At 44.1% G+C, this 25,609-nt stretch overlaps 1 protein-coding gene across 3 annotated transcripts in view; it reads left to right on the forward strand.

Moving 5' to 3' along the window:
- Nucleotides 1-25,609, forward strand: part of FGD4 (FYVE, RhoGEF and PH domain containing 4) — a 118,919-nt gene that overhangs the window by 75,324 nt on the left and 17,986 nt on the right. For all 3 annotated transcript variants that reach the window (XM_073567645.1, XM_073567644.1, XM_073567646.1), the window contains exons 3-13: nt 3,830-3,998; nt 6,567-7,320; nt 10,276-10,362; nt 13,217-13,362; nt 20,261-20,417; nt 20,676-20,814; nt 21,243-21,301; nt 21,743-21,889; nt 22,094-22,266; nt 22,362-22,392; nt 22,610-22,705. In XM_073567645.1, coding sequence (XP_073423746.1) covers nt 3,830-3,998; nt 6,567-7,320; nt 10,276-10,362; nt 13,217-13,362; nt 20,261-20,417; nt 20,676-20,814; nt 21,243-21,301; nt 21,743-21,889; nt 22,094-22,266; nt 22,362-22,392; nt 22,610-22,705 — 1,958 coding nt within the window. The remainder of the gene's footprint in view (nt 1-3,829; nt 3,999-6,566; nt 7,321-10,275; nt 10,363-13,216; nt 13,363-20,260; nt 20,418-20,675; nt 20,815-21,242; nt 21,302-21,742; nt 21,890-22,093; nt 22,267-22,361; nt 22,393-22,609; nt 22,706-25,609) is intronic.

The raw sequence follows: 25,609 nt of genomic DNA on the forward strand, positions 1-25,609 counted from the left end.
TGTCGACATTAGTTATGTGTTTAGTATGTTGGCATTAGTTATGTGTGTAGTATGTCAGCATTAGTTATGTGTGTAGTATGTCAGCATTAGTTACCTGTGTAATATGTTGGCATTAGTTATGTATGTAGTATGTTGGCATTATTTACATGTTCTGTTTGGTAGCATGAATTATATCATTATATCTATATAATGGTAGCGTCGTTTATGAGTACTGTCTGGCATTGGCTCTGTGCACACTATGGCGATGTTATTTATGTGTACTGTTTTGTAGCATTGGTTTTACAATGGCTTCACATATGCAATAATAAGCGGTACATGCAGGACAATAACGATAAGCATCCGTTAAACTCTGCTTCCATATCTGGACTGTCTTGCTCTTGCATCTTGCAGATTCATCTCGGCTCATCTGCTCTTCATCGAACCATAAAGCTGGACAGACATTAGAGGGCTGTCTGCCAAAACAACGTTTCAGCCATCTCAGCTGACTACCCAATACACAGGAGCGCTCCTTCGACCAAGTGTTCCTGTGTTCTCTATGGGAACGCCACTGATTGACGCCGTCACCTTGGCTGGCGGCTTATCTCCGGGAGAACTATGCGATCGGCGGTCTGAAATCAGCCGCGTCTGATCAACATTTCTCCTGATGATCAGTCGGCCGGCTCCCCCACGCACATTAGACCGCCGGCCGAATCTGTCGATATTGGTGGGTTCAACTGACATTACTCTAATGTGTATGGCGAGCTTACCTATAAAAACTGTCCTGGAGCTTAATACAGCCCCATGGAGACTGAACTCTCTAAACAGTCCTAAGGCTCTCGGTGACGTAAATACTTAGGAATGTGGTCTTGTGTCCCTCTGTACCAGCTTCCTTATCTGTGAAAGTGCAGCAGTCAGAATGGAAATAGTACAAGCACTAACCTAACCTATGCATTGTTATATGTATAGTATGGAAGCATTATTTATGTGTACGGCTTGGTGGCATTAGTAATGTGCATAATATGGAAGTAATATTCTTGAGTACTGTTTGGTGGCATGTCATGTAAGTGGCATCGTAGCATTATTTATGTGTACTATGTGGTAGTATTGTTTATAGTATAGAACCATTATTTGTGTGCTGTTTGGTGGCATTTTTTGTGACTATATGGTATAGAAGCATTACTTATGTATACTGTTTTGCATGTGTATAGTATTATAGCATTATGTATACTATATGATGATATTATGTTTACAGATTCATTATATTATTATTATTATTATTATTATTATTATTTATTATAGCGCCATTTATTCCATGGCGCTTTACATGTGAGGAGGGGTATACATAATACATACAAGTACAGTAATCTTAAACAATACAAGTCACGATTGGTACAGGAGGAGAGAGGACCCTGCCCGCGAGGGCTCACAATCTACAACGGGATGGGTGAGGATACAGTAGGCGAGGGTAGAGCTGGTCGTGCAGCGGTTTGGTGGATCGGTGGTTACTGCAAGTTGTAGGCTTGTTGGAAGAGGTCGGTCTTCAGGCTCTTTTTGAAGGTTTCCATGGTAGGTGAGAGTCTGATATGTTGTGGTAGAGAGTTCCAGAGGAGGGGAGATGCGCGAGAGAAATCTTGTATGCGATTGTGGGAAGAGGAGATAAGAGGGGAGTAGAGAAGGAGATCTTGTGAGGATCGGAGGTTTCGTACAGGTAAGTACCGGGAGACGAGGTCACAGATGTATGGAGGACTCAGGTGGTGGATGGCTTTGTATGTCATGGTTAGAGTTTTGAACTGGAGTCTTTGGGTAATGGGGAGCCAGTGCAGGGATTGACAGAGGGGAGAAGCTGGGGAATAGGGGGGGACAGGTGGATTAGTCGGGCAGCAGAGTTTAGAATAGATTGGAGGGGTGCGATAGTGTTAGAGGGGAGGCCACAGAGCAGGAGGTTGCATTAGTCAAGGCGGGAGATGATGAGGGCATGGACTAGGGTTTTTGCAGTTCTTGGTTGAAGAATGTACGGATCCGTGAAATATTTTTGATTTGAAGTCGGCAGGAAGTGGAAAGGGCTTGGATATGTGGTTTGAAGGAGAGATCAGCATTAATGATTACCTCGAGGCAGCGAGCTTGTGGGACTGGGGAGAGTGGGCAGCCATTTACTGTAATGGATAGGTTCGTTGGGGGGGTCATGTGAGATGAGGGAAAGATGATGAATTCTGTTTTGTCCATGTTAAGTTTCAGAAATCTGGTAGAGAAGAAGGATGAAATAGTGGACAGACATTGAAGGATTCTGTTTAGTAGGGAGGTGATATCTGGTCCAGAGATGTAGATCTGTGTGTCATCAGCATAGAGATGATACTGAAAGCCGTGGGATTCTATGAGCTGTCCCAGGCCAAAGGTGTAAACGGAGAAGAGCAGGGGCCCAAGGACTGAACCTTGTGGGACTCCGACGGATAGGGGGCGAGGTGAGGAGGTGGTGTGCGAATGGGAGACGCTGAATGTCCGGTCTGTTAGGTATGAAGCAATCCAAGATAGGGCCAAGTCTGTGATACCACGAGATGAGAGGGTCTGTAGTAATAGGGAATGGTCCACTGTGTCAAAGGCAGAGGACAGGTCCAGGAGGAGGAGGACAGAGTAGTGTCGCTTGGCCTTGGCGGCTAGTAGGTCATTGGTGACCTTAGTTAGGGCAGTTTCAGTGGTGTGGTGTGGCCGGAAGCCAGATTGCAAGTGGTCAAGGAGGGAGCAAGAAGAGAGGTGGGAGGACAGTTCAAGATGGACGTGTTGTTCCAGTAGTTTTGAGGCATAGGGGAGAAGTGATATAGGGCGATAGCTAGATACAGAGGATGGGTCAACAGAGGGCTTTTTGAGGATAGGTGTGATGGAGGCATGTTTAAAGCTTGAGGGGAAAACACCAGTTGTTAGTGATAGGTTGAAGAGATGGGTTAGGGTTGGGATGAAGACTGTGGTGAGGTTTGGGATGAAGTGGGATGGGATCGGGTCAAGTGCACAGGTAGTGAGATGTGATCTTGAGAGTAGAGTGGAGAGTCGATTATATATGTACTGTCTGGTGGCATTGGTTATGCTGATAGCATAGCAGTATTATTTATGTGTACTAAATGGTGGTACTAGTCATGTGTACAGTTAGACAAAATCTGGTTGCACTGATTTGGTCTCTCCAGTACCCGTATATCTAATAATGTGTGTAAAGTTATGTAAGTCTCATAGTTACTGATCACGGACCGTTATCTTGACACCTTTTCTTACTACATCACCACAGAGAAATATTTTTAAATCATTATTCATAGTCGGCTCTGGGAGGGGTGCCATTTCCTCTCGCTGGCCTTTTACTGAGGTCTGTAGAAACTGCTGGTGCAGCGGCCTCCTTTTATTGCCTCTTACGTTACGGTTGGGTGAAAGGAAATGATCGAGATATCTAATAAATTTGTCGCCAGGCGCTTGTGAAGAAAGGAAACCGATCCCTGATCGTTACGAGACAACGCCAGGAGTTTTATGGGGCTCATTTACATTATTTCTTATGTGTACCAATATATATCCACTGTTTCAATGCATCAAAAAAAAAAAATAAAACATGAAGCAACTTTTCTTCTTGAGTCTTGAATTTTTTTTTTAGTAGAAAACTTTTGAAGACTTGTGTTTTTACACTTTTTCTGAAATGGGTCTTTGGCTGCCAGCAGCTACCACCAGGGGGAGCTCTCTGGACACAGATAAAACTGAAAATGTGTTCGTGTATGCAGTGAGCTCCCCCTAGTGGTAGGTGTCAGCAGCCATAATTTTACTTCTGCCATTTTAACCTCCCGGGGTAACTCCTACTGACTCTTATCTCTATTTATAACAGTACCTCCAAAACCTACAGACTTGCCACCCTCCCCTTCACCAAGCAAGAGCCATAACCCTAACTGGAGGACCTTTCCTCGGGGCCGGCCCAGGATGGATGAAGGTACACCTCCACTAGGGGAGAAGTCAAGCAAGATCTCAGATCTCATCAGCCGGTTTGAAGGCAGCAGGTTAGTTTCTTGTGCAAGTTAATCAGGTTTTTTTGTTTTTAAATGTATCTCATAAAAAACAAATTGGGTTTCTTTTTTTTTGTTTGTTTGTTTCATAATATGTATTTAAAATGAAAATTTTAAATCTTGCAATTCTTACACCGGCCACCGGGGCTTTTTTAGACTCTAACTTCCTGTTGTTTCAGGATGCACACATACATTAGCGGCAACGAGTAGACTCCGCCCCTATGTTTTGTATTGAAGCATCTAATGAGCGTGTGCAAAAATTATTGTGAAGGGCAAGGGAGCTATGACGTTTGTGATTGGTGGATCCTTTGTTATCAACTGGGTAAAGAGCCGTTACATAGCATTATAATCCTGCCTCTGATGATAATGAGACTGCGAAAACACTTCCTTGAAAGGACAGCAAATATGAGTCTAGTGTGAAAATTGCAAGATCACTTCATAATAAATATATATATATATAATATATAATTCATGACTGGAAAAAATAGACGTAACACAAAAAGCATATTTATACAATAGTTAATTTTCTGATTCCCATTAGATTCCGATTTAAATTTTTGAAGAAGAGTTGATCACATACAATACCCCCTTTCGCCACAACTCCTTCCATAGACAGCAATGCAACAGCACCACCAGTTATAACAGATCATTCAGTCCAGATATTAATCTGACAACTCTGTAATAACCCATCGTTCTGGATCATGAGGCTCCTTTTCTGGATCAGCAATTCTATCTCTTTAATGTCTTTATCCCAAGAAGACAGTCCCTACCATCCCTTTAACTTTTGCCCTGCTACTTTATGTAGCAATCATCACTTATGGTTATGGGTTAGGGTGTCCATTATCCCTTGGCCGGCTGCTCGGTGCACACCCTTGTTCTCCACGAGTCCCTTCCTCCCTACATGTGCTAACCTCTAGGTGAGGCTGAGGAAGAGCTGGTGTCTTCCTTTGAGGCCTTTCTCTTTTAGTGGGGTCTTAACACCTGGATCCAGACCGTTTCCTTTGCAGAAAATCCTATTCCTGTGTGTCAGGGTGTGATGAATTATTGTAGAACACAAGTGGACGTGCGGCTCTGTGCCAAAGGACACAGCAGCCTGTAACCATTGTCCGAGTTTGGAAAAACATGACTTTCTTCCAACAACAGCGCCACCCCTGGTCTAAAGGCTGAAGCTGGTACTGCAGCACCTATCCATTTCAATAAAAGGAAATGACTTGCACTACCAGAGACCGCCTGTAGACAGGAGTGGCGCTGTTTCTAGAAAAATATGACCCTTTAAGGACAGAGATCCTATAAGAAAGATTTATAAAAAATTGAATTGAAGGTAGTCCTATACATTTTTGGTCAACAGTTACTAACCCCAAACTCTGCGCCCGTCACACGCATCCCGATTATTTGTTCCTAAGGGAGATAAGTCGCTGCCAGAGCTGCCCTGCAGCAACTTATTCCCCTTTTTCCCATTGAAAAAGCATGCATGCTCTCTCAAGCTGAGCGTGCATGTGTTTTCAATGGAAAAGTGGAGTTAGTCGCTGCCAGACAGCGCTGGCGGCAGCTTATGTCCCCATGGAATGAAGGGTCATTCCCAATCTTTCTCTGTGGCCATTATCTCTCAGGGAAGGGTTGGAAGAATCTAGAAGATCAGTCCACTTAGTTTTACTGCGTACGGCCTCTTTAAGGGGATGATGTCATCAGAAAATGACCATTTGTTTAAATCAGGTTTTTAGTTAATTTTTTTTTACATTTTTGGGCTTTTTTTCCATATCCTGATCTGTATTAAAAAAATAGAATTCTTGCAGGTTTCACACTGGTAAAAAAATTTTTTTACACTGCACATGTACATTAGCAGCAACGATCAGACTCCTCTACCTGTAGCATCTAATGGGTGTGTGCAAATGCTATTGTGAAGGGAGGAAGAGCTGTGACATCACCTACTGTGAATGGTGGATCCTGTGTTATCTACTGTATATAGAGGTGTTATCAGTCATTATACAGGAGGAGGAGGTGAACTGTGACATCACCTACTGTGAATGGTGGATCCTGTGTTATCTACTGTATATAGAGGTGTTATCAGTCATTGTACAGGAGGAGGAGGTGAGCTGTGACATCACCTACTGTGAATGGTGGATCCTGTGTTATCTACTGTATATAGAGGTGTTATCAGTCATTGTACAGGAGGAGGAGGTGAGCTGTGACATCACCTATTGTGAATGGTGGATCCTGTGTTATCTACTGTATATAGAGGTGTTATCAGTCATTGTACAGGAGGAGGAGGTGAGCTGTGATATCACCTATTGTGAATGTTGTATCGTGTTATCTACTGTATTTAGAGGTGTTATCAGTCATTGTACAATGGGAGGAGGTGAGCTGTGACATCACCTATTGTGAATGGTGGATCCTGTGTTATCTACTGTATATAGAGGTGTTATCAGTCATTGTAGAGGAGCAGGAGGTGAGCTGTGACATCACCTATTGTGAATGGTGGATCCTGTGTTACCTGCTGTATATAGAGGTGTTATCAGGAACTAGTACTGAGTAACCGGTATGGAATATTTTTGTGTTTTCCAGCCCAGGTGAAACCAGAAAAGAAAGCCCAGAACAGAATAATGGACCGACCCACAGGACTGTAACTAAAGTCATTCTCCAACCGAGGCCGTTTACCGAGCACCCCCTTCTCCTAAAACAGTCAGTAAGCGTAGAAGTCGATGTGGAAGAGCCAAAACCAAAACATAACGGTGTAATCGACCCCGACCAGGAGGAATATAACCAAACCGACGCACTACCCTCTTCTGGGAATAAGAATGAGACTCCGCTCCTTCCTACAAAAACACAAGAACTTCCAACTCCAAGATCACCCATTCATGGTCCAAGAGGTCCATCACCTCAACGATCACCCATTCATGGTCCAAGAGGTCCATCACCTCAACGATCACCCATTCATAGCCCAAGAGGTCCATCACCTCAACGATCACCCATTCATAGCCCAAGAGGTCCATCACCTCATCGATCGCCCACTCGTGGTCCAAAAGGACCAACGCCTCCAAAATCCCTTTGTTCTCCACCTATGGACACACAGGCTTTTTCTCCAGGACCTTCCACCGGCCAGATCTCCTCTCCTTCACATGAAGGGACAGAGCAAAACCTTTTCAATGGAGAAGAACTCCCAATCTCCAGGGATAAAAATGGACAACCTAGTCATAAGGGAATAATCAATGTGGGCTACCAAGAAACGGAGCCCCCCAGTAGACTGTCGTCCGAGGAGAACGATCTTGAAGACAACACCAGTATCAAGTCCAAGTCAAGTCATTCCGAAGATGTCCTGGTACGTACCGCAACCCGCAGTGTCGTAGATTCAAGAGTTGGAGACAAATATGATTGTTGGGTAACTTTCTCATCCTAGTGATTAATACATTAACCTCTTCGCTGCCCCCAGCCAACCAGGGATGCAAAAATTAACACCATCTATACTCTAGAACACCAGGGATTTTGACACTAGCCCCTACTTTTCCCTATATAACCCAAGTTTATCTTTACCCCAGGCCACCAGGGATTTGGACAGTGCTCTTTCCCTGCCCTAGACCACCAGGAATATTCGCCTTAATTCTTTAGGTCATAGACCACCCGGTAATGTAGACCGTCTTTATCGCAGATCATAAGGGATGCAAAAAATGTTCTCTTCTTATACCCTAGACCACCAGGGATTTTGACACAAACCCCCTACATTGCCCCAGAGCATCAGAGATACTGTTGTTAATCAAATTTTGCCCCAGCCCACCAGGAATCATAGAATCGTAGATTTGGAAGGGACCTCCTGGGTCATCTGGTCCAACCCCCTGCTCAAAGCAGGATTCGCTAAATCATCCCAGACATGTCTGTCCAGCCTCTGTTTGAAGACTTGTATTGAAGGAGAACTCGCCACATTTTGACATTATCTCTTTCTTTGCCCTAGACCACCAGAAATATGGACATTTAACTCTTTCACTGCCCTTGCGGTGTAAACATTAGGCCGTCCATTGCCCAAAAACACTAAGGGTGCAAAATGTAACCACTAACTTAGATATTTGTCTGCCCTAGACCACCAGGATCCACAGAATGGTGTCATCCATTTACTGGCCTGGTTCACCACAATTGCCAAATATTAGCCCATTCTTTTCCCTTGACCCCCAGGGATGTTACTGTCATGGTTCACCAGAGTAGTCAATATTAACCCATTATTTTCTCCAGACCCCCAGGGATGCTACTGCCTTGGATCAGAAGAGTTGCCGATATTAACCCATTATCTTCCTCAGACCCCCTACAGGGATGTTAGTGTCATGGTTCAGCGGAGTAATCAATATTAACCCATTATTTTCTCCAGACCTCCAGGGATGTTCCTGGATGAGGAGAGTTACAAACATTAACCCCGTCTTTGCTGTAGACCTCAGATATACTATAATAAAACACTTATATATACCAAAATATATATACAATATTTGCTGCTATTTTGGATTTCTCGGTTCAGAAAGAACAATGCCCAAGACCCTAACTGTCCTGCTATCTGTCTACATCCACGGAGAGAGATTGCTCACAGCTGAGGGTTTGGTACAGTTGCATCCAGTGTAGTTAAAGGGGTTATTCGCCCATAGGTCGTCAACATCAAATCGATGGGTCCAACACACTGCACCCCCCAATCAGCTGTTGTTTGACCCTCACCAAACTGATATTGATGACCTTTCCTATGAAAAGGTCATTAATATATTATGACCAGAAACCCCTTTTTAAAAGGGGCTAGTCCCGTCTTCATAAACATGTATTGTCGGATAGTACTTGTAAAAACAAGCAGTTTTGCAATTTACAGCGTGTGAAAATTTTCAGCCGTTCTTGAGATATTTAACATTTTCTCTTTTGTTTACATCCCGTTGCCTTGGAGACCGACCACCGCTGCCAGACAGCAAAATGATGCTCAGTGCTTAAAATCTCTTTCATTTTGACCTTGTAAGAACTGTTTTAAAGCTGGAGAGCGCACTGTTTACCTCCAAATCCTGGTCACCTTCAGCGCAGCGCTTGCAAGTTAGACAACAGCGGTGGTCTGTTTCCTAGCCGACGAGCTGTAAACAAAAAGAAAAATGTTAATATCTCAAGAACGGCTGCAAATTTTAATAAACAGTAAATTGCAAAAGTGTTTGTTTTTACAAGCTCTATCCAACAAAATATTAATCTATGAAGACTGGAATAACCCTTTAATTATCTGTCATTAGAGAACATGTTGATAATGCATTTTCTGTTGACTTTTACATTGCATCAATCCAGGAGAGAGATTTATAGAACCTCTAGACAAAGCTTCAGTATTATGGTAGGTGTGTGATATCACATTGGTTTATTTTGGGGGTGTCCCACGGCATTTTGTGTCATTGCCGGGCTTAAGGCAATATGTCCCCCCCTCCCCTCATCCACTGCAGATAATTGAGAAAATGCAGCCTGCAGAATATCGGATGTGCTGAGTGGCTGACTGCGGTAATTGGCGGTGCGCTGCGTGCCGTAGAGATTAATTATCTCTGATCCTCTGCCTCTGCTGTAAAAAAAAACCCCGTAACACTGGAGAGGGGGGAAAAAAAAGGCAAATCTCGGCCTCTTGTTAGTGAAGTAGCCATCGAGAAAGATAAAGTCACACCGGGGTCCTAGAACTTGAATTTTTCCCTCTTCAAATCCCATTAAAATAATAGAGAAAAATGCACAAAATTTAATGTACTGCATAAATAATGCCGCCAAACCGTTCCAAATAATACAACCGTTGAACTGTTAACTTTTAATCCCAGAAATGGGTAAAATCCCAGTTTTTGACCTTCAAACAAGTGATGGAAAAAATTCTATACAGCTGTGACTTAATTGTTTGACCTAAAAAAAAAAAGTGTTTGACAACCACAATGGCCGCCTTCAGTGACCATTCAGGAGTTGTCACTTTCCTTTTCCAGACTCCCGAATGTAAAACTCTCGCTTGTTATATAGCAAAATGATCCTTTACGCCATATTACTACAGAAAAAAGGGTCGGAAATACTATATAGGAAGCGGGGAGGCCATGTAATGGCACCCACTAGTGGTTGTCATCCCCTCCTGCATGGGAGCCGAGTATTAAACATTCACAATCCGAATTCCTGTGGTTTATGAATTATCATTAGAAGAGCCAAGTAAATGTCAGATCACCTCCTCAATGAGGATCTGTTTGGACATATTCCAATTGTGTCAGGCCGCTGTGTAAAATCTATATCACGCAATAAACAGAACGTTCTGTATCTCTAGGAGACGAACGAGCAGAAACTTCACAATATCGCCAATGAACTCCTGCAGACAGAGCGAGCGTATGTCAGCAGACTGGAGCTACTGCAGGTAATGATGATCTGTGTACAGGAATATAACTACTATAATACTGTCCCCTATGTACAGGAATATAACTACTATAATACTGTCCCCTATGTACAGGAATATAACTACTATAATACTGCCCCCTATGTACAAGAATATAACTACTATAATACTGCTCCTATGTACAAGAATATAACTACTATAATACTGCTCCTATGTACAAGAATATAACTACTATAATACTGCCTCTATGTACAAGAATATAACTACTATAATACTGCCCCCTATGTACAAGAATATAACTACAATAATACTGTCCCTATGTACAAGAATATAACTACAATAATACTGTCCCTATGTACAAGAATATAACTACTATAATACTGCTCCTATGTACAAGAATATAACTACTATACTACTACCCCTATGTACAAGAATATAACTACTATAATACTGCTCCTATGTACAAGAATGTAACTACTATAATACTGTCCCCTATGTACAAGAATATAACTACTATAATACTGCTCCTATGTACAAGAATGTAACTACTATAATACTGTCCCCTATGTACAAGAATATAACTACTATAATACTGCTCCTATGTACAAGAATGTAACTACTATAATACTGCTCCTATGTACAAGAATGTAACTACTATAATACTGCCCCTATGTACAAGAATGTAACTACTATAATACTGTCCCCTATGTACAAGAATATAACTACTATAATACTGCCCCTATGTACAAGAATGTAACTACTATAATACTGTCCCCTATGTACAAGAATATAACTACTATAATACTGCCCCTATGTACAAGAATGTAACTACTATAATACTGTCCCCTATGTACAAGAATATAACTACTATAATACTGCTCCTATGTACAAGAATATAACTACTATAATACTGCTCCTATGTACAAGAATATAACTACTATAATACTGCTCCTATGTACAAGAATGTAACTACTATAATACTGTCCCCTATGTACAAGAATATAACTACTATAATACTGCTCCTATGTACAAGAATGTAACTACTATAATACTGTCCCCTATGTACAAGAATATAACTACTATAATACTGCTCCTATGTACAAGAATGTAACTACTATAATACTGCTCCTATGTACAAGAATGTAACTACTATAATACTGTCCCCTATGTACAAGAATATAACTACTATAATACTGCTCCTATGTACAAGAATGTAACTACTATAATACTGCCCACTATGTACAAGAATATAACTACTATAATACTGCCCCTATGTACAAGAATATAACTACTATAATACTGCTCCTATGTACAAGAATATAACTACTATAATACTGCCCCCTATGTACAAGAATATAACTACTATAATACTGCTCCTATGTACAAGAATATAACTACTATAATACTGCTCCTATGTACAAGAATGTAACTACTATAATACTGCCCCTATGTACAAGCATATAACTACTATAATACTGCCCCCTATGTACAAGAATATAACTACTATAATACTGCCCCCTATGTACAAGAATATAACTACGATAATACTGCTCCTATGTACAAGAATATAACTACTATAATACTGCCCACTATGTACAAGAATATAACTACTATAATACTGCCCACTATGTACAAGAATATAACTACTATAATACAGCTCCCTATGTACAAGAATCTAACTACTATAATACTGCCCCATATGCAAGAATATAACTAAAATAATACTGCCCCTATGTACAAGAATATAACTACTATAATTCTGCTCCTATGTTCAAGAATATAACTACTATAATGTTGCCCCATGTACAAGAATATAACTACTATAATACTGCCCCATATGCAAGAATATAACTAAGATAATACTGCCCCTATGTACAAGAATATAACTACTATAATACTGCCCCTATGTACAAGAATATAACTACTATAATACTGCTCCTATGTACAAGAATGTAACTACTATAATACTGCTCCCTATGTACAAGAATATAACTACTATAATACTGCCCAATATGTACAAGAATATAACTACTATAATACTGCCCCCTATGTACAAGAATATAACTACTATAATACTGCCCCCTATGTGCAAGAACATAACTAACATAATACTGCCCCTATGTATAAGAACGTAACTACTATAATACTGCTCCTATGTACAAGAATTTAACTACTATAATACTGCCCCATATGCAAGAATATAACTACTATAATACTGCTCCTATGTACAAGAATATAACTACTATAATACTGCCCCCTATGTACAAGAATATAACTATTATAATACTGCCCCTTATGTGCAAGAATATAACTACTATAATACTGCCCCCTATGTACAAGAATATAACTACTATAATGCTGCCCCCTATGTACAAGAATATAACTACTATAATACTGCCCCTATGTACAAGAATATAACTACTATAATACTGCCCCCTATGTACAAGAATATAACTACTATAATACTGCCCCCTATGTACAAGAATGTAACTACTATAATACTGCCCCCTATGTACAAGAATGTAACTACTATAATACTGCCCCCTATGTACAAGAATATAACTAGTCTAGTCATGATATTGCAGCTCTGCAGTCCAACCAACAGCAGTAAAGTTCTGATTGTGGGCGTGGTTTAGGCAACTACTGCTGCACTATCTGAACATTACAGCAGTGGTTGCTTTTCCAAATGTCATGTTTCTGATGCCCTCTAGAAAAATAATTTGTAGGAAGATGTCACGTAGTAATGTAGATTGCTGTCAGTGGCCAAACTCCTATGACACTACATACAGAATTTCATACTATATAATTTTATTTCATCTGGATTATTTTAATAAATATCAGAAAGAGAAAAAAATATTTTGTTTTTTTTTTCCAGACCTTTAACAAAGCACTAGAAAATGAAGCCAAGAAAGGATCTTTCCCACTGGACGTTCCTAACAAAATATTCTCCAACATTTTATCAATTTACAGTTTCCACTGCTCGTTCCTCCTTCCGGATCTTGAAGACAGAATGAAGGAATGGTGAGTATTGTATGTACCAGCAGAATAGTGAACGCAGCTCTGGAGTATAATACAGGAGGTAACTCAGGGTCAGTAATGTAATGTATGTACACAGTGACTGCACCAGCAGAATAGTGAGTGCAGCTCTGGGGTATAATACAGGAGGTAACTCAGGGTCAGTAATGTAATGTATGTACACAGTGACTGCACCAGCAGAATAGTGAGTGCAGCTCTAGAGGATAATACAGGATGTAACTCAGGATCAGTAATGTAATGTATCTACACAGTGACTGCACCAGCAGAATAGTGAGTGCAGCTCTGAGGTATAATACAGGATGTTACTCAGGATCAGTAATGTAATGTATGTACACAGAGACTGCACCAGCAGAATAGTGAGAGCAGCTCTGGAGTATAATACAGGATGTAACACAGGATCAGTAATGTAATGTATGTACACAGTGACTGTACCAGCAGAATAGTGTGTGCAGCTCTGGGGTATAATACAGGATGTAACTCAGGATCAGTAATGTAATGTATGTACACAGTGACTGCACCAGCAGAATAGTTAGTGCAGCTCTGGGGTATAATACAGGATGTAACTCAGGATCAGTAATGTAATGTATGTACACAGTGACTGCACCAGCAGAATAGTGAGTGCAGCTCTGGGGTATAATACAGGAGTTAACTCGGGATCAGTAATGTATTTACACAGTGACTGCACCAGCAGAATAGTGAGTGCAGCTGTCGGGTATAATACAGGATCTAACTCAGGATCAGTAATGTAATGTATGTACACAGTGACTGCACCAGCAGAATAGTGAGTGCAGCTCAGGAGTATAATACAGGAGGTAACTCAGGATCAGTAATGTAATGTATGTACACAGTGACTGCACCAGCAGAATAGTGAGCGCAGCTCTGGAGTATAATACAGGAGGTAAATCAGGATCAGTAATGTAATGTATGTACACAGTGACTGCACCAGCAGAATAGTGAGTGCAGCTCTGGGGTATAATACAGGATCTAACTCAGGATCAGTAATGTAATGTATGTACACAGTGACTGCACCAGCAGAATAGTGAGTGCAGCTCAGGAGTATAATACAGGAGGTAACTCAGGATCAGTAATGTAATGTATGTACACAGTGACTGCACCAGCAGAATAGTGAGTGCAGCTCAGGAGTATAATACAGGAGGTAACTCAGGATCAGTAATGTAATGTATGTACATAGTGACTGCACCAGCAGAATAGTGAGTGCAGCTCTGGAGTATAATACAGGATGTAACTCAGGATCAGTAATGTAATGTACTTTACATATGTATGTTTATACAGTATGTATGTGTGTGTGTGTGTGTGTGTATGTGTATATATATATATATATATATATATATATATATATAAATAAATTAATGTGTTTGTATCAGCCATGCCCACTCCAGCTAGCCCTACCCTATCTCTAAGCATGTTGCATTTCCCCAGGGCCGTTTAAAAGAAGCTGAGCTGAGTGACTGGTTGCTTTGAGCAACAGGTTTCCCACTCCACAACACCTCAGCAGACACTGACCGGGTGGGAGAGATCTAGCATCCCCAGGAACATAAGCTCCCAGCCATTGTCTGCCCCCAGAAAGGAGCAGAGAGCACGTGACATAAATGAATCCCCCCCCCTCCCGTGCCCATATACCCATCACACATCCCCCATCCCAGAGTACAATAGGTACATCTTCCCTCTAAAAGGGATCTCCGGTATGGAAGTTAGGACCGTTCCTCTCAGCGCTCTGGTTCTGACCCCAGGCTGACGGGATGATGTGGGATACTAGGGGTAGTAGTCCGGTGGCTCTGGCTGACGGGATGATGTGGAATATTAGTGGTAGTAGTCCGGTGGCTCTGGCTGACGGGATGATGTGGGATATTAGGGGTAGTAGTCCGGTGGCTCTGGCTGACGGGATGATGTGGAACATTAGGGGTAGTAGTCCGGTGGATCTGGCTGACGGGATGATGTGGGATATTAGGGGTAGTAGTCCGGTGGCTCTGGCTGACGGGATGATGTGGAACATTAGGGGTAGTAGTCCGGTGGATCTGGCTGACGGGATGATGTGGGATATTAGGGGTAGTAGTCCGGTGGCTCTGGCTGACGGGATGATGTGGAATATTAGTGGTAGTAGTCCGGTAGCTCTGGCTGACGGGATGATGTGGAACATTAGGGGTAGTAGTCCGGTGGATCTGGCTGACGGGATGATGTGGGATATTAGGGGTAGTAGTCCGGTGGCTCTGGCTGACGGGATGATGTGGGATATTAGTAGTAGTAGTCCGGTGGCTCTGGCTGATGGGATGATGTGGGATATTAGGGGTAGTAGTCCGGTGGCTCTGGCTGACGGGTTGATGTGGGATATTAGGGGTAGTAGTCCGGTGGATCTGGCTGACGGGATGATGTGGGATATTAGGGGTAGTAGTCCGGTGGCTCTGGCTGACGGGATGATGTGGGATATTAGAGGTAGTAGTCCGGTGGCTCTGGCTGACGGGATGATGTGGGATATTAGGGGTAGTAGTCCGGTGGCTCTGGCTGACGGGATGATGTGGGATATTAGTGGTAGTAGTCCAGTGGCTCTGGCTGACGGGATGATGTGGGATATTAGTGGTAGTAGTCCAGTGGCTCTGGCTGACGGGATGATGTGGGATATTTGTGGTAGTAGTCCAGTGGCTCTGGCTGACGGGATGATGTGGGATATTAGGGGTAGTAGTCCGGTGGCTCTGGCTGACGGGATGATGTGGGATATTAGGGGTAGTAGTCCGGTGGCTCTGGCTGACGGGATGATGTGGGATATTAGGGGTAGTAGTCCGGTGGCTCTGGCTGACGGGATGATGTGGGATATTAGAGGTAGTAGTCCGGTGGCTCTGGCTGACGGGATGATGTGGGATATTTGTGGTAGTAGTCCAGTGGCTCTGGCTGACGGGATGATGTGGGATATTAGGGGTAGTTGTCCGGTGGCTCTGGCTGACGGGATGATGTGGGATATTAGGGGCAGTAGTCCGGTGGCTCTGGCTGACGGGATGATGTGGGATATTAGGGGGAGTAGTCCGGTAGCTCTGGCTGACGGGATGATGTGGGATATTTGTGGTAGTAGTCCAGTGGCTCTGGCTGACGGGATGATGTGGGATATTAGGGGTAGTTGTCCGGTGGCTCTGGCTGACGGGATGATGTGGGATATTAGGGGTAGTAGTCCGGTAGCTCTGGCTGACGGGATGATGTGGGATATTAGGGGTAGTAGTCCGGTGGATCTGGCTGACGGGATGATGTGGGATATTAGGGGGAGTAGTCCGGTAGCTCTGGCTGACGGGATGATGTGGGATATTAGGGGGAGTAGTCCGGTAGCTCTGGCTGACGGGATGATGTGGGATATTAGGGGTAGTAGTCCGGTGGCTCTGGCTGACGGGATGATGTGGGATATTAGGGGTAGTAGTCCGGTGGCTCTGGCTGACGGGATGATGTGGGATATTAGAGGTAGTAGTCCGGTGGCTCTGGCTGACGGGATGATGTGGGATATTAGGGGTAGTAGTCCGGTGGCTCTGGCTGACGGGATGATGTGGGATATTAGTGGTAGTAGTCCAGTGGCTCTGGCTGACGGGATGATGTGGGATATTAGTGGTAGTAGTCCAGTGGCTCTGGCTGACGGGATGATGTGGGATATTAGTGGTAGTAGTCCAGTGGCTCTGGCTGACGGGATGATGTGGGATATTTGTGGTAGTAGTCCAGTGGCTCTGGCTGACGGGATGATGTGGGATATTAGGGGTAGTAGTCCGGTGGCTCTGGCTGACGGGATGATGTGGGATATTAGGGGTAGTAGTCCGGTGGCTCTGGCTGACGGGATGATGTGGGATATTAGGGGTAGTAGTCCGGTGGCTCTGGCTGACGGGATGATGTGGGATATTAGAGGTAGTAGTCCGGTGGCTCTGGCTGACGGGATGATGTGGGATATTTGTGGTAGTAGTCCAGTGGCTCTGGCTGACGGGATGATGTGGGATATTAGGGGTAGTTGTCCGGTGGCTCTGGCTGACGGGATGATGTGGGATATTAGGGGCAGTAGTCCGGTGGCTCTGGCTGACGGGATGATGTGGGATATTAGGGGGAGTAGTCCGGTAGCTCTGGCTGACGGGATGATGTGGGATATTTGTGGTAGTAGTCCAGTGGCTCTGGCTGACGGGATGATGTGGGATATTAGGGGTAGTTGTCCGGTGGCTCTGGCTGACGGGATGATGTGGGATATTAGGGGTAGTAGTCCGGTAGCTCTGGCTGACGGGATGATGTGGGATATTAGGGGTAGTAGTCCGGTGGATCTGGCTGACGGGATGATGTGGGATATTAGGGGGAGTAGTCCGGTAGCTCTGGCTGACGGGATGATGTGGGATATTAGGGGGAGTAGTCCGGTAGCTCTGGCTGACGGGATGATGTGGGATATTAGGGGTAGTAGTCCGGTGGCTCTGGCTGACGGGATGATGTGGAATATTAGTGGTAGTAGTCCGGTAGCTCTGGCTGACGGGATGATGTGGAACATTAGGGGTAGTAGTCCGGTGGATCTGGCTGACGGGATGATGTGGGATATTAGGGGTAGTAGTCCGGTGGCTCTGGCTGACGGGATGATGTGGGATATTAGGGGTAGTAGTCCGGTAGCTCTGGCTGACGGGATGATGTGGAACATTAGGGGTAGTAGTCCGGTGGCTCTGGCTGACGGGATGATGTGGGATATTAGGGGTAGTAGTCCGGTGGCTCTGGCTGACGGGATGATGTGGGATATTAGAGGTAGTAGTCCGGTGGCTCTGGCTGACGGGATGATGTGGGATATTAGGGGTAGTAGTCCGGTGGCTCTGGCTGACGGGATGATGTGGGATATTAGTGGTAGTAGTCCAGTGGCTCTGGCTGACGGGATGATGTGGGATATTAGTGGTAGTAGTCCAGTGGCTCTGGCTGACGGGATGATGTGGGATATTAGTGGTAGTAGTCCAGTGGCTCTGGCTGACGGGATGATGTGGGATATTAGGGGTAGTAGTCCGGTGGCTCTGGCTGACGGGATGATGTGGGATATTTGTGGTAGTAGTCCGGTGGCTCTGGCTGACGGGATGATGTGGGATATTAGGGGTAGTAGTCCGGTGGCTCTGGCTGACGGGATGATGTGGGATATTAGGGGTAGTAGTCCGGTGGCTCTGGCTGACGGGATGATGTGGGATATTAGGGGTAGTAGTCCGGTGGCTCTGGCTGACGGGATGATGTGGGATATTAGAGGTAGTAGTCCGGTGGCTCTGGCTGACGGGATGATGTGGGATATTAGGGGTAGTAGTCCGGTGGCTCTGGCTGACGGGATGATGTGGGATATTAGTGGTAGTAGTCCAGTGGCTCTGGCTGACGGGATGATGTGGGATATTAGGGGTAGTTGTCCGGTGGCTCTGGCTGACGGGATGATGTGGGATATTAGGGGTAGTAGTCCGGTGGCTCTGGCTGACGGATGATGTAGGATATTAGGGGTAGTAGTCCGGTGGCTCTGGCTGACGGGATGATGTGGGATATTAGTGGTAGTAGTCCGGTGGCTCTGGCTGACGGGATGATGTGGGATATTAGGGGTAGTTGTCCGGTGGCTCTGGCTGACGGGATGATGTGGGATATTAGAGGTAGTAGTCTGGTGGCTCTGGCTGACGGGATGATGTGGGATATTAGGGGTAGTAGTCCGGTGGCTCTGGATGATGTGGGATATTAGTAGTAGTAGTCCGGTGGCTCTGGCTGACGGAATGATGTTGGATATTAGGAGTAGTAGTCTGGTGGCTCTGGCTGACGGGATGATGTAGGATATTAGGGGTAGTAGTCCGGTGGCTCTGGCTGATAGGATGATGTGGGATATTAGGGGTAGTAGTCCGGTGGCTCTGGCTGATGGGATGATGTGGGATATTAGGAGTAGTAGTCTGGTGGCTCTGGCTGACGGGATGATGTAGGATATTAGGGGTAGTAGTCCGGTGGCTCTGGCTGATAGGATGATGTAGGATATTAGTGGTAGTAGTCCGGTGGCTCTGGCTGACGGGATGATGTGGGATATTAGTGGTAGTAGTCCAGTGGCTCTGGCTGAGGGGATGATGTGGGATATTAGGGGTAGTAGTCCGGTGGCTCTGGCTGACGGGATGATGTGGGATATTAGGGGTAGTTGTCCGGTGGCTCTGGCTGACGGGATGATGTGGGATATTAGGGGTAGTAGTCCGGTGGCTCTGGCTGACGGGATGATGTGGGATATTAGGGGGAGTAGTCCGGTGGTCCTGGCTGATAGGATGATGTGGAATATTACAGTGAATGTGGCTATGCGGAGTGGGCGGGGCTATACACTCAGCTGTAAATCTAAATATGATTTTTTTGCAAATTATTTTCTTTATTTATTGTATTAGCACCACATCTATGACAACCCTTCTTATCATGAATCAGAATTTTTCTTGAACAAATAATAAATACCATATATTATTTCAAGTTATGATATATATATATATATATATATATATATATATATATATATATATATATATATATATATATATATGATGTATAATCAGAAATAGCTGGTTTTGATTTATTTTATCTTCTCCCAAAGTAGTGCAATAAAGAGTCTTCAAAAGTGATATGTACCCCAGCATGGCACTGAAAACATAAAAACCGCATGTCGTCCCACAATAAAACAAGCCTCAGATAAGAAGAAAAAATGAAAAAGAAAAACTTTATAATTTGGAAGTGCAATGTATATATATAAAAATGCCTTTGAACTATTGTAGAAATGTCAGTATTCTCTCAGCAAGTCTGGTTTTTATTAGCATTAGCGCTGGATGCTGTACGATAGTCTGTGGTGGTCGGAGCGACCATAATAAATCCCAAATACAGTCATTTATTCTCTCTTTCACAGGTCCGTCAGCCCCAGAATTGGCGATATTTTGCAAAAATTGGCACCGTTCTTAAAGATGTATGCGGAATATGTAAAAAATTTTGATAACGCCATGGAAACGGTGAAAGCGTGGATGGATCGGTCGGCACAATTCAAACACGTGGTTGAAGAAATTCAGGTGAGGCTTCAGCTATAGCGAGTGTGCATTATAGTGTGTGCAGAGAGTGACCTCTAGTGGTGACACTGAACTATGCAGCGTTCAGGTGAGGCTTCAGCTATAGCGAGTGTGCATTATAGTGTGTGCAGTGAGTGACCTCTAGTGGTGACACTGAACTATGCAGCGTTCTGGTATCACTACGGTCATTTAGAGGGGAGTTCCATTTTTGTTTTCGCTCATTTTTCTAATGATCCCATTTTTTTTTTTTTTGTCTCGCAGAGGGAAAAAAAAAGCGGCAGCCTGACATTGCAGCACCATATGCTGGAGCCGGTACAGCGGATACCGCGATACGAGATGCTCCTAAAGGACTACCTCCGCAAACTGCCCCAAGACTCTCTTGACCGAAAGGATGCAGAAAGTATGTTGACCCTTAAAGTATTACCCCATTGGGTATATTGGCATCGACAGTAAATGGCTTCAGTAGCTCAGGGAAGCCAGTGGCACATGTTTACGGTAATTTCCCTACAGCGCCCCTACAGGAGAAAGGAAGAATTACACAATTCACATTTGAAAACAATTAAGTATACTTTACAATAAAATTAATAGTCTCATTTAAAATTATAAATCGTTCTGCCAACCCCCCCCCCCCAAAAAAAAAAGAGAATCAAGAAAACAAAAAAAAAAACAATAAACCCCCTTAGATTCCAGTCAATAGCAGCTGTGGCATCTACAGGGTTAGATAGAGTAAATATGGTACAGATATAATATATAGTACCGTATTATCCTGTATATATCGTCATTATTTCAGTATGGTAATATTTGATTTTTTTTTTTTTTTTTTTTCAGAATCCCTTGAAATTATTTCCACGGCGGCGAGTCACTCAAATACAGCAATCAGGAAAATGGTGAGCGAGGGATTATCTACGGGGTGCAAGAAGAGATCCCTATGCGCTCCCACATTAACACAGGCAGCGATACACCCCCTGAATGGTACAATAATGGTGTACAAGTGATAATATGGTCACTGCATACTCAGGGTGCATTGCAGATGTTCAATGTAAAAATTATTTTAAGTCGACATTTTTGCATAGGCTGACGTCGCAGCAGACTGACGCTGAGATTTAACATACCCATCTAGTTTGAGTACATTATGTCAGGTAGTAGTCATGTGATCGCTCCCTGCCTACTCTGTAGTCTTTAAGGGACCCCTCATTTGGGTGTTAAGGGGCCTTTATCATCATACTTGCTTCCCAAATATTTACTCGACCTTCGGTTACCTGGGGGGATTCCTTGGGTCTCATTTATTTTGGTCTGACCGCTGATAATACTTTTCTGGTGGTCCACAGGAAAGTCTGAAGAAGCTGCTGCTGGTGTACGAAATGCTGGGAGAAGAAGAGGACATTGTCCACCCCTCCAATGAGTTCATCAAAGAAGGGCAGATTCTTAAACTGGCCGCTCGTAACACGTCCGCCCAAGAGCGACATCTTTTCCTGGTGAGTCGTCGCACCCCAGAAAATAAGATATAATTACCCCATACTCTTTGACACCCCCTGCAGAGCACTTGCTGTGAAAAAGAATCCCGAAACCTGTTGGGGGTTTAGATTCACCACAGCGCAGAGCACTTCAGCAGCGCTTGATAGAGAAGGTATCTTTTTCAGATGAGCTTGACCGTCGTGTTCGCCTCCTTCTTCTCTCAGTTCAACAACATGCTGCTGTACTGTGTGCCCAAGTTCAGTCTGGTGGGGGCAAAGTACTCGGTGCGCACCAAGATCGGACTGGACGGTATGAAAGTGGTGGCGACGCAGAATGAGGACTATCTGCACACCTTCCAGATTTCGGGTAAAGAGCGGACGCTGGAGTTACAGGCCAGGTGAGGGATCCTCAGGGGCGGGGTTTGGATATTCGGTGGGTGGAGTCTCCATTATCATGGCTATTTTTTACTTAATTTTTTCCTTTTAATTTCAGCTCCGAATCGATAAAAGTAGAATGGATTAAGGTACGTGCCAATGACTGCCGCAGAAATAAAAGTTCTAATACATCTTTTCCCAAAAAGGTTGTTCCTCTGGGAAATGATTGCATAAACTGGCATTTGGGTGTGATCACTGTCCTTATCTATGGGGCTCGTCCCTAAATACTGACATGGTGCAATCAGAGCCGTCACAGTTGGAGGATCATGGACGGCGTAATATCTGATATTCATTATTTCCTTCCAGGCTCTGAACGAGACGATTGCGGAATTTCAGCAGCGGAATGAAACCTTTATAATTGCGAATGCAAAAAAAATGGAAGAGGCTTCACTAGAAGTTCCTGTAAGTTTTGACTAATTTTATTTGTGGGTCGTGTTACTGACAGTTGTCGTCTTGTGAAAGAGGGAAATGTTCTGTAATAATAGGGAATCACATGAAGTAACGCAGTGCAGTTCCCCTTTCATCACCGCTTCTATTAAAGGTAAAGTCCAGTCACCGATCATGACCCAGAATAAGGCCGGAATGCCACATTCTCCTCACCCCATGTTCAGTATCGCCCCGTACTGCACTGGATATAGGTTTCCGAAAGGAAGGAAATCACACTGGCTCTCAGTCCATTAACTACAGATAACATAAACATCTTCCTACAGAGTATCCAATATACTACATCCTGTATTATACTCCAGAGCTGCAGTCACTATTCTGCTGGTGTAGTCACTGTGTACATACATTACATTACTGATCCTGAGTTACATCCTGTATTATACTCCAGAGCTGCACTCACTATTCTGCTGGTGCAGTTACTGTGTACATACATTACTGATCCTGAGTTACATCCTGTATTATACCCCAAAGCAGCACTCACTATTCTGCTGGTGCAGTCACTGTGTACATACATTACATTACTGATCCTGAGTTACATCCTGTATTATACTCCAGAGCTGCACTCACTATTCTGCTGGTGCAGTCACTGTGCACATACATTACATTACTGATCCTGAGTTACATCCTGTATTATACCCCAGAGCTGCACTCACTATTCTGCTGGTGCAGTCACTGTGCACATACATTACATTACTGATCCTGAATTACATCCTGTATTATACTCCAGAGCTGCACTCACTATTTTGCTGTTGCAGTCACTGTGTACATACATTACATTACTGATCCTGAGTTACATCCTGTATTATACTCCAGAGCTGCACTCACTATTCTGCTGGTACAGTCACTGTGTACATACATTACATTACTGATCCTGAGTTACATCCTGTATTATACTCCAGAGCTGCATTCACTATTCTGCTGGTGCAGTCACTGTGTACATACATTACATTACTGATCCTGAGTTACATCCTGTATTATACTCCAGAGCTGCATTCACTATTCTGCTGGTGCAGTCACTGTGTACATACATTACATTACTGATCCTGAGTTGCATCCTGTATTTGTCATGATCCAGGTTGGATCTGACAGAGTAAATGCACAAAGTAACCTTTTTTTTTCCCTTGGCTGTGTGCCAAAGGTGGTTTTGCCCCCGGTGGCCATTAGGGTCATTGCACTGTGGTGATTTCAGTTGTGGTTTTCCCCCCGGTGGCCATTAGGGTCATTGCACTTTGGTTACCTTAGTTTGTGCACGTAATTATGTAACAGGCGTGGTAGCTCTATAAGAGAGTATCAGGTGTGTTAATCACTGTTGATGATAAAGTATCCATTTGCAAGCAAGCCTGGGTGAAGGATGGAGCTAAAGGAGAGTCACGGGCAGCTCAGAGAGAGTCCTAGAGTAGGATTGGTGGAGTCAGCTATGGTGTCTGCAAGGAGTGCTGGCATGGCATGGTGGAGTCGCAGTTATGGTGTCAGCAGGGAGTTCGTGCACGGATTGGTGGAGTGGCAGCTGCGGTGTAGAGCTGCACTCAAAATGCTGGACTTGGTTGCTGAGGGCTGGACTCAAGCATTCTGGACTTTTTGGCAGAAAAGCTGGACTCATTTGCGAGACTCTGTTTCTGGACAGCTGCACGCAGGTGTGGACTCTGTTTGCTCCAAGGCTGCACTATGGTGCTGAGAAGATCCGTTTCTGGACAGTGCACCCAGATGTCGGACATGGTGGAGGAAAAGATGCACGCAGGTGGTGGGCTCTGTTGCTGGGAGCGTAAGCAACAGAGCAAAGCTAAGTGGTGTTTCCCCTGTTTTGTCACTTTTCCTTATGTGTGTTTAGTGCAGTGGTGGGATTAGTTTCTGCACCGACCAATTCCCTAGTGAGGGTTTAGGTGCAGGGCGAGTCAGGGTTTTGAGGTTCCTGATCGTCGCCTGGTGCGGAACCGGCCTAGGGAACGCTAGGAGTGTAGAGACACTGACTCAGGGGAGTGCAGGAGGTCTCCACGTCCCTGTTCCCTATCGCAGGGCCACCATTGTTATTGTTTCCCAGGTTTTCCCTATTCCCTTTGTCGTCTTGTATTAGTTACCGGCCTGTGGGCCGCGTCACATAGGACAATTACATGTGCCGCGTCCTGTTGTATCAGTTACCGGCCTGCTGGCCGTGTCACTCAGGACGGGGCACGTGACAGTATTATACTCCAGAGCTGCACTCACTATTCTGCTGGTGCAGTCACTGTGTACATACCTTACTGATCCTGAGTTACATCCTGTATTATACTCCAGAGCTGCACTCACTATTCTGCTGGTGCAGTTACTGTACATACATTACATTACTGATCCTGAGTTACATCCTGTATTATACCCCCTCACTATTCTGCTGGTGCAGTCACTGTGTACATACATTACATTATTGATCCTGACTTACAGCTTGTGTTATACTCAGGAGCTGCACTCACTATTCTGCAGGTGCAGTCACTGTGTAGATACATTACATTACTGATCCTGAGTTACATCCTGTATTATACCCCAGAGCTGCACTCACTATTCTGCTGGTGCAGTCACTGTGTAGATACATTACATTACTGATCCTGAGTTACATCCTGTATTATACCCCAGAGCTGCACTCACTATTCTGCTGGTGCAGTCAGTGTGCACATACATTACATTACTGATCCTGAGTTACATCCTGTATTATACCCCAGAGCTGCACTCACTATTCTGCTGGTGCAGTCAGTGTGCACATACATTACATTACTGATCCTGAGTTACATCCTGTATTATGCTCCAGAGCTGCACTCACTATTCTGCTGGTGCAGTCACTGTGTACATACATTACATTACTGATCCTGAGTTACATCCTGTATTATACCCCAG

The sequence above is a fragment of the Dendrobates tinctorius genome, unplaced genomic scaffold, assembly GCF_039654945.1.
Source record: "Dendrobates tinctorius isolate UK_male_01 unplaced genomic scaffold, ASM3965494v1 ptg000020l, whole genome shotgun sequence".
In the NCBI taxonomy this organism is placed as follows: domain Eukaryota; kingdom Metazoa; phylum Chordata; class Amphibia; order Anura; family Dendrobatidae; genus Dendrobates; species Dendrobates tinctorius.